Source organism: Betta splendens, chromosome 24 (genome assembly GCF_900634795.4).
Source record: "Betta splendens chromosome 24, fBetSpl5.4, whole genome shotgun sequence".
NCBI lineage: Eukaryota > Metazoa > Chordata > Actinopteri > Anabantiformes > Osphronemidae > Betta > Betta splendens.
In genome coordinates, this window is record NC_040901.2 from 10517550 (window position 1) to 10532753 (window position 15204).

Here is a 15204-nt window from a genome sequence, read left to right on the forward strand (position 1 = left end):
AAAGACCAGTTATGATAAATTACCAAGTTTAATAGCTATATAAAGTCATGTGTTTGATGAATATTGTACATATACAATAAAATGCAATTCTAACAACCTCAACAACAGACCTCAGACAAACTGTCTGGGTTGTGTTGTAGACTGAACGTCCCCCAGTGGTTCTTCGTGGCCTCAAGGTCAGGTCCCACCTCTGGATTGGGCAGACGCGTTGACGCGTTGCGTCCGGAGCCGCTCAAATGTGGGGGGCGTCCGCTCCCCGCTGAGACGAGCAGGAGAGGACGCACCGGAGGACGCGCTGACGAACGACTGCTGCCACGATGAAGGCTTTGTCCCGCAGCCTGCTGCTGTGCGCGTCGCTGCTGCTGGCCGACGTGCTGGCCACGTATCACCTGGGCGCGAGGGACCCGCAGCTGATCGCCGCGCAAAGCTACGCGCAGACCAGGAATAACGGGCGGCCGCCGCACAGGACCCTGAGTCCGTCCAGTAAGTTCGACTCAACTCTCTAGTTTCTACCAAGTAACAGTAAAGTTTATTATTTATTATTATTAACTATATAAAATAAAATGTGATAACATGATTGTATTTTTGATGTATTTGTAACAAGGCGTCGTTTTATTATCAGTTTATTGTGAAATTAAATAAATGTAGCGGCATTATAAAGTACACAATTCAAAATGTAGTGAAGTACATGTTATTTATAGTGTAAGTTAAATTGGTACCATTCACTGCTGCTAATTTCAAAATAAGAGCATATATAAATTCTAACAACCACAACTTTCTTATATGTGCATGGAGTCAGAGTCTTTAATGGGTGTTTCACAAGCTTGTCTGAAACAGCCCAAGTGCTTCCACTAATAATTTGTCTGTCCTCAACAAGTTGTTGTATATGTGACTGTAACTTACACATCTTCCCTGTTTGTCCACTTTCAACCCACTAATGGTCTCACTTTTCCTTTCCGATGGCCCTGTAGTTCACAGAGGTGATTACACGTATAGAGGAGGGTATCTCTACCACTACCAGCCTCCAAGGATCCCTCCGCCGGTAGTGTACCGACCCGTTCCTCTCTCTCCTCCAGTGACTCACTACAGACCCCCAGTGCCCATGTCCCCCCATCACCACAGGTTCACAGGGCTGCATCACATATACAAAGGTCTGTCTCCAGCAGTAGCCCAGCGCCCACATCCAGGCATCAAAGGCCCGTTTCCTTATAAAGGTCCCTGCCCGACTAAGTCAAACCTCACCGTGCCGCTGGTGCCGCTGGTGCAGCCCCCCACTCTCCACCCGGCCGCGCCGGAGCCGACGGCGGCGCCGGCGGTGCCGGAGGCGGCCACCGCGGCGCCGCTGGCCGCCGCCACCGCGCTGGCGACCACCGCTCCCCCGCTGGTGGAGACCTCCGCTGCCGTGACGCTACCGGTCAGTACCCAAAGTGGCTTCATCACCACCGTCAGTCCTGTGAAGACAGGTAGAATTTTACCCGGCAGGTTTGATTTCCAAGTCCTCAAATCTTTCCAGGTCACATGTTTGATGTTTTGCTTTGACTTTTGGCTTTTTTGTGTGTTTAATAACTGATTGTGTTACTTTAAAAGCGACCAAGGCCGGCGTGCTGTGGTTATAAGCTTTGAATCATTACCTTTAGGTTAAATTTAACAAGCAGGGCTGCTTTCACTGTCACCCTCTGTGTCACTGTGTGTGTGTGTGTGTGTGTGTGTGTGGGCATCAAGAATCCTTTTCAGAGAAAGGATAGAAGCTCTGAGAAGCTTCCACGGACTGAGACTCTGAAATGATGCGTCGTATGCGTTGTGACATACCACTGTTCATCATTTCTCCGGGACCACATGGATGTCATCCCCGCTGTGATGCACCAGCTTCCTTCTGGGAACATCTGTTGTGCATCAACGTGTTCTGCGTCCTCTTCTGGGCTATTAACTATAGAAAATGTCTGTCTCGGCCGTGGCTGGGTTTAACCCTGACGTGGTTTGGTTGCTCACCAGAGACAGACTCTCAGTGCAGGAGCCGCCCCCTGGACCTGGTCTTCATCATCGACAGCTCTCGCAGCGTACGCCCCGGCGAGTTCGAGAAGGTCAAGACGTTCCTGGCCCACATGGTGGACACGCTGGACGTGGGCGCCGACGGCACCCGGGTGGCGGTGGTCAACTACGCCAGCACGGTCAAGATCGAGTTCCTGCTCAAGGACCACGCCGGCAAGCCCAGCATGAAGAAGGCCATCTCCCGCATCGAGCCGCTGGCCGCCGGCACCATGACCGGCCTGGCCATCAAGACGGCCATGAACGAGGCCTTCACCGAGGCCTCGGGAGCGCGGCCCCGCTCCAGGAACATCTCCAAGGTGGCCATCATCGTGACGGACGGCCGGCCTCAGGACCAGGTGGAGGAGGTGTCGGCCGCCGCCCGCGCCTCGGGCATCGAGATCTACGCCGTGGGGGTGGACCGCGCCGACATGGGCTCCCTGCAGCAGATGGCCAGCGTGCCTCTGGACGACCACGTCTTCTACGTGGAGACCTACGGCGTGATCGAGAAGCTCACCTCCAAGTTCAGGGAGACTCTGTGCGGTAGGACAGACGAGCCACAACGTGTTTGCCTCGCCGTTAATTCTGCAGACCGTCTACAGGTCGCACAATGTGTGGGGAAATATGTGAGGTTATGAAAAAGACAGGGCGGATGCTGCGTTTGAGGTTTCTCCGTGATGCTGATGTTTGTTGTTAACCTGTTGCTGCTGTTGTACTTCAGGATTGTGTGATTTTTTACCCGTGTTGTGAACCCGAGCGCGTCACAAATGGCCTCGGCCGAGATGCGGCGATGTTTCAAACTGTTTCCTCCTGAAAAGAATATGTGGGGAGAATGAATCCACATTAGCTCCAGCGCTAACGGTAGCTTGCACCTGACTTGCTTATATTCTCCAGTAGAACGTGACCTGCTCTATGCCTCACCTTACACAAGCTGCATGCTAGGACATGAACCATCCCATAATCCCGGGTCATTCCAGGTCTGGACCCCTGTGCCACGGGACATGACTGCGAGCACATTTGTGTCAACAGCAACAGCTCCTATTACTGCAAGTGCCGGAACGGTTATGTCCTGAATGCGGACAAGAAAACATGTTCCCTGAAACGTAAGAACTCCCCTGTGAATTATTGCAGTGCTGCTCCTGCTGCACCGTGTGCAGCGTTGGGGGCATTGTGTAGTGTGTGTCTTCACAACGTCACAACCGACTGGTGCATAAAGCATAATTCATTTGTTGGACTATTATGGGGTAATGTTGTAGAATTGGTTACATCAGAAAACCGGTGTTGTTGTTCTCTCTCTCTCTCTTTCCATATGATCTGTCGCACCGGTGTGAAATTTGCCTCCTGCCGGTGAAGAGGTGAAGGCGGTGGTGGTGGAGGACCCCTGTAAATGTGAGGCCAGGCTGGCTTTCCAGAAGCAGACGCAGGCGGCCATCCAGCAGCTCACGGCCAAGCATATCCTTGGTGTTGTTTCAGGTGGAGAGAGCCCCCGCGGCACAGTTCACCGGTCACAGCTGCCTATTCCTGCCGCTGCCGCTGCTGTTGGTATTGGGGTGGAAGTCAAGCGTGGGCCCTGTGTATTTGCTGGGTTTTATTATTTCGTTGCAAGCGCGTTTCCTTGACTGGCGTCACTGGCAGACGTGTCTGGGAGGATAGAGCGCCTGCAGAACGTGGTCGGCCGCGCCTAAAGACGCACACACACACACACACACACACACACACTGTGAGTGGTGAGGTATTTTAATTGGACTGACTGGTAATAAAAGCATCTCACCCACGTCCACCTTTGACCTGCTGCCTGTTCATCCCACAGGCGTCGCCACCTCCCAGAGGAAAGCTGTGATCTGAGCAACGTCCCTGAAGTTCATTAATGAACAGAACAGGCAACATTTAGAACTGCTGTAAACACGATTTATGATACTTTATATTAACCGATATGGGTTGAGTGATGTTAAATAACCTTTCAGCAGCACTACATTATGATTGTGCTTTGTCTTCTGTGTTAAAATGTTAGATTGTATGTAAGTCAAAATGGTTTCACTCAGTGATTATGTTGGTTTCCTGCATGTTTCCATATTTTCTTTTAAAATACTATGTTTTATAGATGTTATGTAATCCATAGTTTGTGTGACGTGTGTGTATTCAATGCATTAGTTAATGTTATATGTGACATGTTGTTTGTAAATGTAACAAAACGAACAATAAACCAACTATAAAGGACTTTGTTGGGTATAAACACACTTTATAACATATTTATAACACATTACGGTTTATTCAGTTTATTACGAACATTTTACATCCCACACAATATATAAAGAAGTATATAGAAAAAAGAAGAAAAACAAACAAACAAAAGGCAATTGCTAACAAAGGCCAATAAATGGTTGAAGAAGTATAGACTTATTTAATTATACCCCATATTAGGTTTATTAATAAGTCTACCAGGGATAATTATATCAAAAATCACACCAAAAACACAAACTAGATGTCATGCAAACAGTAGCTTCCTATGTCTCCTAAACCACAACAAGTCATGCACTTGTTCCATGTGAAAATGAAATACACCTCTGTTGATACAATGGAGTCATTCTATCCACCTGTCTTATGTAACTTTACATGTCGGTGCCACGTCTAGTGTTTATGTCCATGTCAATATTGAAAAGCATGGGGGCACATGGCTCTGACATTTATGGTAACAATGTGCTATAATTCACTCCTGCTCCACAAAAACAGTTCAGAGCTTCGATACCAACGCTTGAAACAGACAAATAGAATAAATCGGACTTCACTTGTTCTACAGCGGCCAAAACCACCAGTTGTGGTCTTCATTTCTTTGTTCCACCTTGAGACGCGGGTCATCGTGTTACTTGCGGATGGAGAGTTTGTGCTTATAGCGCGGCTGGCAGACGTCTGCGATGTCTGTGTGAGGTAGAGAGTCAACACGCCAACGTTTACCTCTGGTCTGGTTGGGATCCGCTCCCTCCGTGCTTAAAGCGAGCAGCTGTTTTATGTTTGTTTGCCACCTTCAGCTTCCACGGCTGCCACACACACAGGCGCTCAGCGAGGGGAGCCCGCCAGAAGAGCAATGGGACTCACACGCCTCCGAGAAGTGGAAAAGACACGTGAGGTATGGTAAAAGCACGGGAAGTTGTTGACCTCATGACTCTGATTTTGTATAAATAGAGTTTATTTTAAAGAACAGGGCTAAATGTTCTGGACACACAAGTAATATTTTATTCTTACGGCATATTCTCCAAATTGAAGGCAACTGCTCTGACTGGAAACCTTGAGACATTGCTCGGTGTTGTGACAGACGGGCTGTAGGATTAGTGCACTGTGGTGGGTCTGACAGTGAGGAGGACCCCCTGGATCACGCTGTGTCATGGATGTCCTGGTTCTGTCAGGCCGGCAAGAGGCAACAGCTTCATGGCTACTGAACAGATTTATCTAAGAGTTAAAGGCAGATAAACCTTGTAGGAGTTAAAACATATATTTTACTTCTCTTTTTCCTGCAACTTCCTGAATGTTTTGTACTGTCGCAACCCCTCGGCCTGTGGTAACAGGCATTCTCTTAGGTTTTACAGCATGTTAATGCCTTTTTCCTCACACTGTCAACAGCCGTCTCTTTCCGCTGGGTCCAGCTGGTTTTAACTCATCCGCAGCGTCTGGAGATAAATGGGCTGTAAAGAGGAAGGTCACAGATCCAGGGCGACCCTTTACTCTTTGGGCTGTCACGGGAGAACGTCTAGCAATTCTGCACCTTTTTGTTTATGGCATGCTGTCCATTTGTAGCACATGTGCATACAAGAGTCTGTGATAGACACTCATGACATTTTCCCTTAAATGATAAACCTCTTCTTCAAATTACATAGTTATAATCCATACAGCAGCACCTAATTGGACTTAGTGATGAAAGATCAGGCTAACGGTAATGTAAATACTGGCTTATTCTGTATGTGCACAGTGATGATTTATGTTACAGCTCATCCAAGTCTGCCATCTACTGTTAAGAATAATTACAAATCGCAGCACCAAATGTACATACTTTACGTTTAGCGATATTTCTTCCCCATAGTTAAGCACCTTTCTTATTTAGAGTCAAACATATTGCAATTAGATAGAACTTATATATGATAAAACAATAACACAGCAACACAACATGAAGACGCTTTTAGTAAGTAAAGTAAATAAAGGTCGTACTATTAATTATTATTAATAGCATGACCTTAATTGTTAATTTGTCAGTATTTTCTTGAAAAAACATTGACCTCTTAATGAACTTTAAATTAAAAATAAAAAGTTTCAATGCCTCACAAGTTCACGCCTATATACGTCGCACGTGTATGTGATTGGATGACCCTCGTTGGTGACGTAACATCCGCCGCAACTGAAAAACACGGCAAACAAGCAAATGGAGCAAGATATTCTCCAGATATTTGAACATGCTAACTTTGAGTTTGATAAGCACAATCACAAACAGGCAGAGGAGCTGTACACGAAGTTTATCTCTTGCTGCCTACGGTCCAGGTAACATTTGGCGCAAGAAGTTAGCTAAGTTAACATTGACGTATGCTAGCCGTTAGCTAGCTAGCGCTACCTGTTCTCCTTTAAGTCCGCTGCTATTTAACCTAAAGTCACACTTGTGTAAATGTCCATAGGGAATGTGAATCCAATGTTGTGGCCACTGCCTACAACAACCGTGGACAGATAAAATACCTGCGGGTGGACTTTTATGAGGCCATAGAGGATTATAGCTCTGCCGTAGAGGCTGACAGTCTCTTTGAAATAGCTTTCTACAACAGAGGACTCATCCACTACAGGCTGGGTAAGAAGTGACGCTTCACTCCCTGTTTGTAAGAAAAGACGTAGATTGAGATGCCTGTCTGAAAGAACTGTCTTTTATTATATGTAACATACAGTAGCCATGTTTTTATTTACTAACTTTAGGAAGGTGTAAGTGTGTTCTTCTCGTTGGACGCTAGATGGCGCTGTGTCTTCGCTCGTCCACCCGTTGCTCGGGAAATTAAAGTGCTGACTTCTAACAAGCCAGGCAGGATATTGCACCCTATAAAGTTACAGCTATTAAGTATTCACATTTTTATTATCTTACAGGTTTTTTCGACGATGCCAAGAGGGACTTCCAGCAAGCATTAAGGCTCAATCCAGACTTTAAAGATGCCAAGGAGAGCCTGCAGCAAACACTTCTTGACCAGCAGCAGAAGATAAACAGGGGTTACTGACTGCATCAGAAACTACAGAGCATCTATTATATTTATATTTCCGTCTGGCTGCTAAAGAAAAGTTGTGCCTATTTTCACAAGCATTATATTAATTCGAAGATACAAAGATTTATTTTATTAAGTGTCACACAAACATTATAAAACTCAGAAATTCTGAGCTATAATTACATTTTAGATGCTAAATCTTGTCTTGTTTCAACTCGAGTAGCAGGTGCAACATTATATTTTTCTTTAGCAGAGCAATGATACTTCTTTTTCTGACTCATTTAGTAGAATAAAAATGGAACAGCCTCAAAAATGAAAGTATTTCATTGTATATATCTGCAAGCGGACAGTGCAGACTCATCGACCCAGCCACACCTGGAAAAATGATGAGCCTGGGTTTTACAGTCTGTAATAAATGCTGCACCATTGTGGGGTTATGTTTGTGACCATAAACAAACCTTGAGCAAGTTTTAGTACAACAATAACGACGATTCTCAGCTTCATAGGAAAACATGTCTTTCTCTTTAAGTTGCCTTTTGACCAGTTGAATTGTGACTGTATATCTCTTGTACGTCTCTAATGAACACAAATGTATTAAATGTATTAAATTATTGATTAAACATTACTGATGTATGCACATTTATTTGATTATTTACATATTCGCCTGTTTTCACAAACACAAAGCAATCATGGTCTGAAGGTGAGAAAGGTAGTTGCAGGTTCAGTGATGTTTCTCACCTGTGTGTTGTGATTAGGTGATGTTAAAGCAGCTGGTGGTGCCTGGTCACGCAGAGAGCCGTTTGTGGGCTTTTAGTGCTAAGCTCTGGAAGGGCTTGGTTTGTAGTAGTTTGGCTGTGTTTAGACTGGATCATGCAGAGGCTTCAGAACATGTAAGTTAAAATAGGAAGTGTTTTTTAAAATAGTTGTTTGCTGCTTGTTTTGTGTGCTTCAGTGTGTGATTTGTGTGTTGTAGCTTGTTATGGAACCTGATGGCTGCAGCAATTGTCTTTGTTGAAGCAAAGTCATATGTGATGCTCAATCTGCAGTCAAGTAAGACATTCATGGCAATTTACTTTATCTGGTAAAGTTGGTGTGTGCTCCTCTCACCAGCCTTTTCTTATAAACAGGCAGCAGTTTGAAGTCTGATTGTGTGGGTAATCAGATGAGGCTGTCCTTGGACAAGGCTCTGGCAATAGGGAACCAGCTTGAGGTGGAAGCTATAAGTGAGATTCAAGTTTTCTGTTTGTTGATAAGGAAGCTCCAGTAAAATTTGCTCATCCCTGAGAGAAACAATCAATATTTGTTCCCCTTTTTTTTCTTTTATTTTTTTAAGATGGCTCCCGGCACATTGTGTTAAACCCCAGCCTGGCTGCTCAGTGTGGCTACAGCATGGAGTCTGACCCGTGGGGCAACACCCGAATTTACACATCTCTAATGGGCTGCTACGTCGGCAGCAGAGTATGTTGGAGGAGTATTTTTAGATTTTTCAACTTCAAATGATGTAAATGTCCTCACTGTAATACAGACTAACATGTTTCTAATCAATTTGTCAAAATGTCAACTGTGACAAATGTCCAGACAGATCTCTTGTTCACAATGACTTTGCAAACCTTGGTATTTAAAGGGATGGAAGCAAAGAAATTGAGCTTTTGCTCTTTAAATGACCATTTGAATATGAAAATGTTGCCAGGTCTTTATTGAGTCAAGCTCTCGTCTAAAACGCCAGCAATTGTAGGTGCCAAACTCCACAGTCATTTTGTCGCACTTTCATTTGCAGGAAGATAAAACATTTGGTATTGGTTTGAGACTTCAAATGTACAAGCTGAGCACTTCAGAAATAGTTAGTCGTGATGTGACCCACACATGCAGCTATTCCCGGTGGGCCTCCAAAGAGATCCTCTGTGAAAGGAACTTCATGGAAGTAAGTCCCTTTACATTGACCTCTTGTACCATTTTGATTTGGGTGAGAAGGACTAATGCCTCGATTTCCTTTTTTTTTTTTTTTTTTTTTTTTTAAGGTGTCAAACTACATGTCTACATCTGATGGTGAAGCTAAAGGCCACCATTCTCTGGACGTTAAAGACCCAAATCACATTCCTGATGTATATGTGCTCTTCTTAGTTCATGATCATTCTGCACCATTTGGCATCCCCTTCATAAAGGGGCGATAATGTGTGGCTCTTCTTCACCACAGGCCTCTGGTCCAGCTTATGACATCTGGAAGATGACGTTTTATACTCCAGAACCACTGTCCATGGTTCTGAGAGAGGCCCAGGACGCTGGCTATGGTGCCAGGATCACCTCAAACCGACTGGTTGTACGAAGCCCTTACATGACGTCATTGACGTATCCTGAGAATGTAAGCAAAACTCCTCCTACTCCAGTGTTTTGTGCTTTTCTTTCCTTTTTATAAATGACCAGCATCACTTTTTTTAAAGGTTGCTGGAATACCCATGGAAGTTCTGAGAGTGAGCACTTATTACAAGTCGCACCACGGCTTAAGGGTCATGAACCTGGCAGCTGCTTGTCCCACTGGTGAGTCAGGAAACGGGACCGTCGCAGTAACTGCTGCTTTTAGCTTTTCAGTAAAGTCACTTGCCTTTAACAGGCGGCGTCCTCTTCTCGGACGACCTAATCTCCTGGTACGTGCCCCGGCGCGTGACTCCGCTCATTGACGGCAGCTTTAAAGTCCTGGAAACGCACATGGGCATAAACGGGCAGAGGCTGGAGGAGTCTCAGATGGAGGCGCGGGGGTACACGCTGTCCGTCAAAGACTTCCACATTGTCATCGAAATTCCCATTGGCTCCCCTGATGGTTACTACAAGGTGGGAGGAGTGTCGGCCGCATATGCAAGACTTCAGTCACGAGTGCATTTGCATGATTTATTAAAATGACATGAATAATTGCAGAGCCATGCCCCAGATTACCAGTACCACGTCACCTACAGCGTGGAACCCATGCTTGAGGTGCTGTGGAAGTCTCCTAAAAGCCACGATGACGTCCGATACAAGGTGTTGTTCCCCATTAGCACCCCTCTGCTGCATCAACCTCCTCAAGTCAAAGACAGTTGAGTCTCTAGCGTTTTTCCTCTTTTCAGGCTTGTTGAAACAGATTTTTCATTTTTAATAAACTCTCCATGCTCCTCAGACACGGTCATCGATGACCGGATCTTCAGCGTCAGCTTGGGGACCTTCCTTCACGATGTGGTGCTGAAGAACATCACATTTTCCACCGGCGCTCTCACGGTGGAGGAGTGCAACGCCCGGGGCTTCACCGTCCGCGAGTACAACTTCCCCAATCGGACCAAGCGCTTCTCCTTGGAAGTGGCTTTTGACGCAGACGTTGTCATTAAACGCGTGCGTGACTGAGCTGAAAGCTTTTTCTTTCTACACAAATGCTTGTTTGTGCTTGACCTTCTCGTTGTTTGTGCAGAATCCTGAACTCTTGGTCACACACTATCTTCTCCCTCTGGTCTTTGGGTTTCTTATTCTGCCTGAAGAGAGTCCGTTCATGCACCCGGTTAATTTGCAGGCATCTGTGAAGGACATTGGTGAGCTCACCTTTTCTGTTTTGCCTCTTGTCTGAAATATTCTGGTTAAATGGCTCAATTTCTGCTTTCAGTTCTTCCCAGCCTCACCGGCACCTGTGACCCAAAGAACTTCTACGTTATTGTGAAATATGGGAGTCGAGGCCCCAACTTCCAGACCGTGGTTGGGGCTCGGCCGCTAACCCCTGAGCTTTCAGGGCTCTACAACGTCCATGACAACGGCACACACGTCCATATGGTGGTGCCGTATACAGCAGAGGACTCGGTGTTTGAGGTGGGTTGAGTAACTATCTGCAAACCGCCCAACGTCGTCTGGCCTGGATAATGTTGTGTCCTACACTAAAGCCTTTACATTTTTGTATTTCAATAAATGTAAATTATTTTTTAATGATACAATTCAAAATATATAAATTCCAGAGATTAAATGATAAATCCCGAAAAGAAAAAAAATGAACTAAATCCATAGTAGTAAGGTTCCAAAATATTGGTAAATTCCCAAAAAGGTGAAAAGCTAAATTAATCCACAGCAATAAGGTAAGGTTCCATTTAAAATGGTAAACTCCCAAATTGTGGAAAATGAAGTCCAAAGCCCGAGTCCTCCAGAATAATTCTAAGTTCAGACAGCCACTTTGCAAAAAGAGTCCATATCAGAAAGCTCCGGGGTTGACAAAGCGTTTATGCCACAGAAAAGTGACAGAAGACAGAGCAGACTGAGACTTTTTGGTCACATCACCTTTTTATACCTGTTACTCACTGGGTGGTATTCAGCTCCCTGGACATTAGATCTTTTTTTTTCTCTCACAGTCATAATCCCAAACAAAGTGAAGCCACTTGTTGCTCTGCCTTTTTCTCCCAGGGCTCCCCTCTAAACCTTTACTTTCCCAAGGTCCAGTGCTTGCAGCTGAAGCTGCTTTATCTAAGTCCATAAAACACACTGTAGTTTTAATGGTCTTGGTGGTACTACACTTGTTCTGTTGAATAACAGGGCCTTCTCCTTTCACACACAACACGGTGGGTGCTGTTGTAGTACAGGAGGTGCTCTATTATTGTTTAATGTCTCCTTAAATCTCAGCAGTAATTACTTTTATAAGCTTAATGAATTATTACACAACATTTACCATGCGTTGTTTTGCAGACGATAACGTCCAATTCGGTTCGAGCCAGACTTGACATCCTACTGTTGGCCCCAAACAGCCACTGGGTGCTTGGTGATCTCTATCTGGCCTGTTCCTTCCCACTGATAACAACCAGTAAGCTCTAAAAGCAAACTGATATGCTTCCGGCCTCTGAGACGGCCTATTGATGAGCTGTGGTCTCGCATTAAGGGTGCTTCCCCAATGGAACCATCACCGCTGTGGCTGTGAAGGTGGAATCGGTGCCCGATCTCGTTCCAAGCGCGCTGACGCTGAAGGACAAATCCTGCAAACCGGTTCGCAGCAACGATCGCTTTGCTTACTTCTCTTTCACCGCCAACTCCTGTGGGACCATTAGAACAGTGAGTGCAGGCGCCTTTTTTCTTTTTACTAATGTGCAAGTTTTCAAATAACACGTGGTCTCTTTAAAAGTTCTCTGAGCGGTACATGCTGTATGAAAACGTCATTGGCCTCCATTCCAACAAAGCTACGCATAAAACACAATTTCCTCTTGGCTACAGGTGAGTCCTCAGCGTTTATTCCCAGTCTGTCTCAAATCCATCACCTTCAACATGTCTCAAAACTTCTTTTCTGTAGGCAAACGGTTTCCTGCTATTACTTGATAAAGAAGAATCTCACTGTATCCTTCCACAACAAGCCCAGAAGCAAGGACCCTGTAGCGGAGACTGGGTCGGGGCGGCTGCTGCTGCAAATGAGGCTCGCCCGAGGTCAGTCTGGGTTTTCTGCTTCAGCTTTAATTCATTTTAATCCTTCTCTTAATTAGACTTTGGTGCCTTAGATTCATCCTACGAGCACTTCTACCAAGAGGATGACTATCCAGTGGTGAAGTACTTGCGGCAGCCTCTGTATTTCGAGGTGGGGCTGATTCAGTCCACAGACCCCCATCTGGAGCTCATCCTGGAGAACTGCTGGGCTACTCTTCACGAGGACAGGGCATCTCTGCCCAGATGGGACATCATTATCAACACGTAATACTAACGTGGTCCTGTCAGCTTGATAATGCTGTGGTGCGTTTTCTGATCTTTTGTGCTGTCTATTTTCTCCACAAGTTGTAAGAACGGTGGCGATCGCTACGCGACAGACTTCCATCCCGTTGTGAGTGACGCCACGGTAACCAGCCCATCCCACACAAAGCGCTTCTCTGTGAAGATGTTCGCCTTTACTCAAGATGACGAGGTTCTGAAACACGAGGTGACCCGATTGTATTCACGTTAGTCACTCCTGGGTGGGTTTCGCAGGATGGCTACATGTCCTAATGCTGTGTGTGTGTGTGTGTGTGTGTGTCCAGATCTATGTCCACTGTGATGCGGTGATTTGTGAGCCACATGGCCATGCAGACGGCGCCTGCAGCGGCCAGTGTGTGCATCCTACAGTCACAAGCAAAGCCAAACATGAAGAGATAAAGGGAATAAAAAGGGGTAAGACTCACTTGAACGTTCAGTTAATTTAAATATTCTGGACATGCATTTGACCAGTGTTTGTGTTGTTTTTATTTTTATCCAGAGCAAAGAAATGCAGAGTCCAGCCACCAGAAGCAGATATCGTCTGGACCTATTCTTCTGTTGATTCCTTAAATGTCTGAATAAATGGCTTCTTAGAGCTTTTTAGTCCGGTCTCTCTCTGTAAAACCCATCTGTTATTCTACATACGTTCTATGTATACACTCATGTCCAGTTCCCATTACATTAATTCACTTTCTGTAACCACCTGCACATTCTAATAAATCTGTATTGTTTAACACGATCTTGACCTTGGCTGATCAGCATTTCCGGGACAGCTGCTGATGGACCGGAACAATAGGAGACATTTGGATGCAGACACACACTTGCTGTTGCAGCAAGTTATAACTTTGTTCAGCAAATGATTGTATCTTATGGGGTTCAGTTGCTTAAAGCTTTAACAAGTACCTCCTGCCTCCCTGTAATGTGCCACATGCTGTATGTAGGGTCTCATGGTACAGAAACTATTGTCTGGGGTAATGAGGCTGTATTTACCTGTGGCAGAAAGATGTTTGGAGTAAGTCTGACAAGAGATTTTATTACAGGTAATCTATTCTATTCACTCAATGGTAGAAAAAGTGGTTGATTAGCTGTGATTCTAAGTCACCCAACATTAACACCACTGCTTCTGTATGGGGTGCCAAATGTAAAAGGAGCACCTATAACTAGTTTTCTCACATTTAACTAAATGACACATGTTTTCTCACATTAAGTTAAATGTGCAAAAGTCTAAATGTAAATGTTAAATGTTAAATGTAAATGTTAAATGTAAATGTTAAATGTAAATGTTAAATGTTAAATGCTAAATGTTAAATGTAAATGTTAAATGCTAAATGTTAAATGCTAAATGTTAAATGCTAAATGTTAAATGTAAATGTTAAATGTAAATGTTAAATGTAAATGTTAAATGTTAAATGTAAATGTTAAATGTTAAATGTAAATGTTAAATGTTGGCCGAGTGTAAAACTGAATATTCATGAATGGGCAAGTAGACTCCATCCCTACCCTCAAACAGCGCTGGTCTCAGATCAGAGACGCGAACTCAATCACCTCAAACTGTGCGCGCAAACCCCGCCCACATCTGATCTGGAAACTTTTGTTTTTAGCCTGGACGTAACTTCGGCTAGCTAGTAAAGTTAGCCAACTAATTCTCCACCGGCGCCACAGAAATATTCTTTTTAAACCCACTTGACTCCTCATTAATGGTGTTTACGACAGAACGGCAGTTTGAAGCGGAGCCTCAGCCCGCACACCTGCCGTTACAGCCCGTTCAATCTCCCCCAACGGGAGGGAGTCGGAGCTGGCGGCCATGATGGCTTTGACTTCAGGCTTCTCTCCAGTATTTTCGTGCACCGATCCAGAGTCAGATGTGGGCGAAGCTATGCGTACTGTTTGACGTGTTTGAGTTCGCGTCTCTGATCTGAGACCAGCGCTGTTTGAGGGTAGGGATGGAGTCTTGCCCATTCATGAATATTCAGTTTTACACTCGGCCAACATTTAACATTTACATTTAACATTTACATTTAACATTTAACATTTACATTTAACATTTAACATTTAGATTTAACATTTAACATTTACATTTATATTTAACATTTACATTTATATTTAACATTTACATTTAGACTTTTGCACATTTAACTAAATGTGAGAAAACATGTTGTGTCATTTAGTTAAATGTGAGAAAACTAGTTATAGGTGCTACTTTTACATTTGGCACCCCATACTTCTGTGCATGATTCTTCTTGTCTCTTAT

The 15204-nt window shown here is 44.7% G+C and overlaps 3 protein-coding genes across 3 annotated transcripts; all 3 read left to right on the forward strand.

The window, feature by feature from the left end:
- Positions 1 to 170: 170 nt before the first annotated feature.
- On the forward strand, positions 171 to 4242 carry matn3a (matrilin 3a). Its single transcript, XM_055506109.1, has 6 exons — positions 171 to 483; positions 972 to 1463; positions 1993 to 2568; positions 3003 to 3128; positions 3379 to 3477; positions 3655 to 4242. Exons 1-6 carry the CDS (start codon positions 318 to 320, stop codon positions 3708 to 3710), a joined length of 1515 nt encoding a protein of 504 aa, XP_055362084.1. The 5' UTR covers positions 171 to 317; the 3' UTR covers positions 3711 to 4242.
- A 2137-nt stretch (positions 4243 to 6379) lies between these two features.
- Positions 6380 to 7884, forward strand: ttc32 (tetratricopeptide repeat domain 32). The gene is made up of 3 exons (XM_029141154.3): positions 6380 to 6549; positions 6681 to 6847; positions 7135 to 7884. The coding sequence occupies exons 1-3, from the start codon at positions 6434 to 6436 to the stop codon at positions 7260 to 7262; spliced, it is 411 nt and encodes a 136-aa protein (XP_028996987.1). The 5' UTR covers positions 6380 to 6433; the 3' UTR covers positions 7263 to 7884.
- Positions 7885 to 7980: 96 nt separating this feature from the next.
- zpax1 (zona pellucida protein AX 1) lies at positions 7981 to 13548 on the forward strand. The gene is made up of 21 exons (XM_029141152.3): positions 7981 to 8137; positions 8221 to 8297; positions 8375 to 8470; positions 8581 to 8705; positions 9025 to 9168; positions 9266 to 9349; positions 9442 to 9606; positions 9686 to 9782; positions 9856 to 10073; positions 10158 to 10314; positions 10396 to 10604; positions 10681 to 10798; positions 10870 to 11069; positions 11931 to 12045; positions 12121 to 12290; positions 12361 to 12449; positions 12526 to 12656; positions 12728 to 12917; positions 12999 to 13140; positions 13238 to 13367; positions 13453 to 13548. The coding sequence occupies exons 1-21, from the start codon at positions 8118 to 8120 to the stop codon at positions 13521 to 13523; spliced, it is 2748 nt and encodes a 915-aa protein (XP_028996985.1). The 5' UTR covers positions 7981 to 8117; the 3' UTR covers positions 13524 to 13548.
- Positions 13549 to 15204: the final 1656 nt, after the last annotated feature.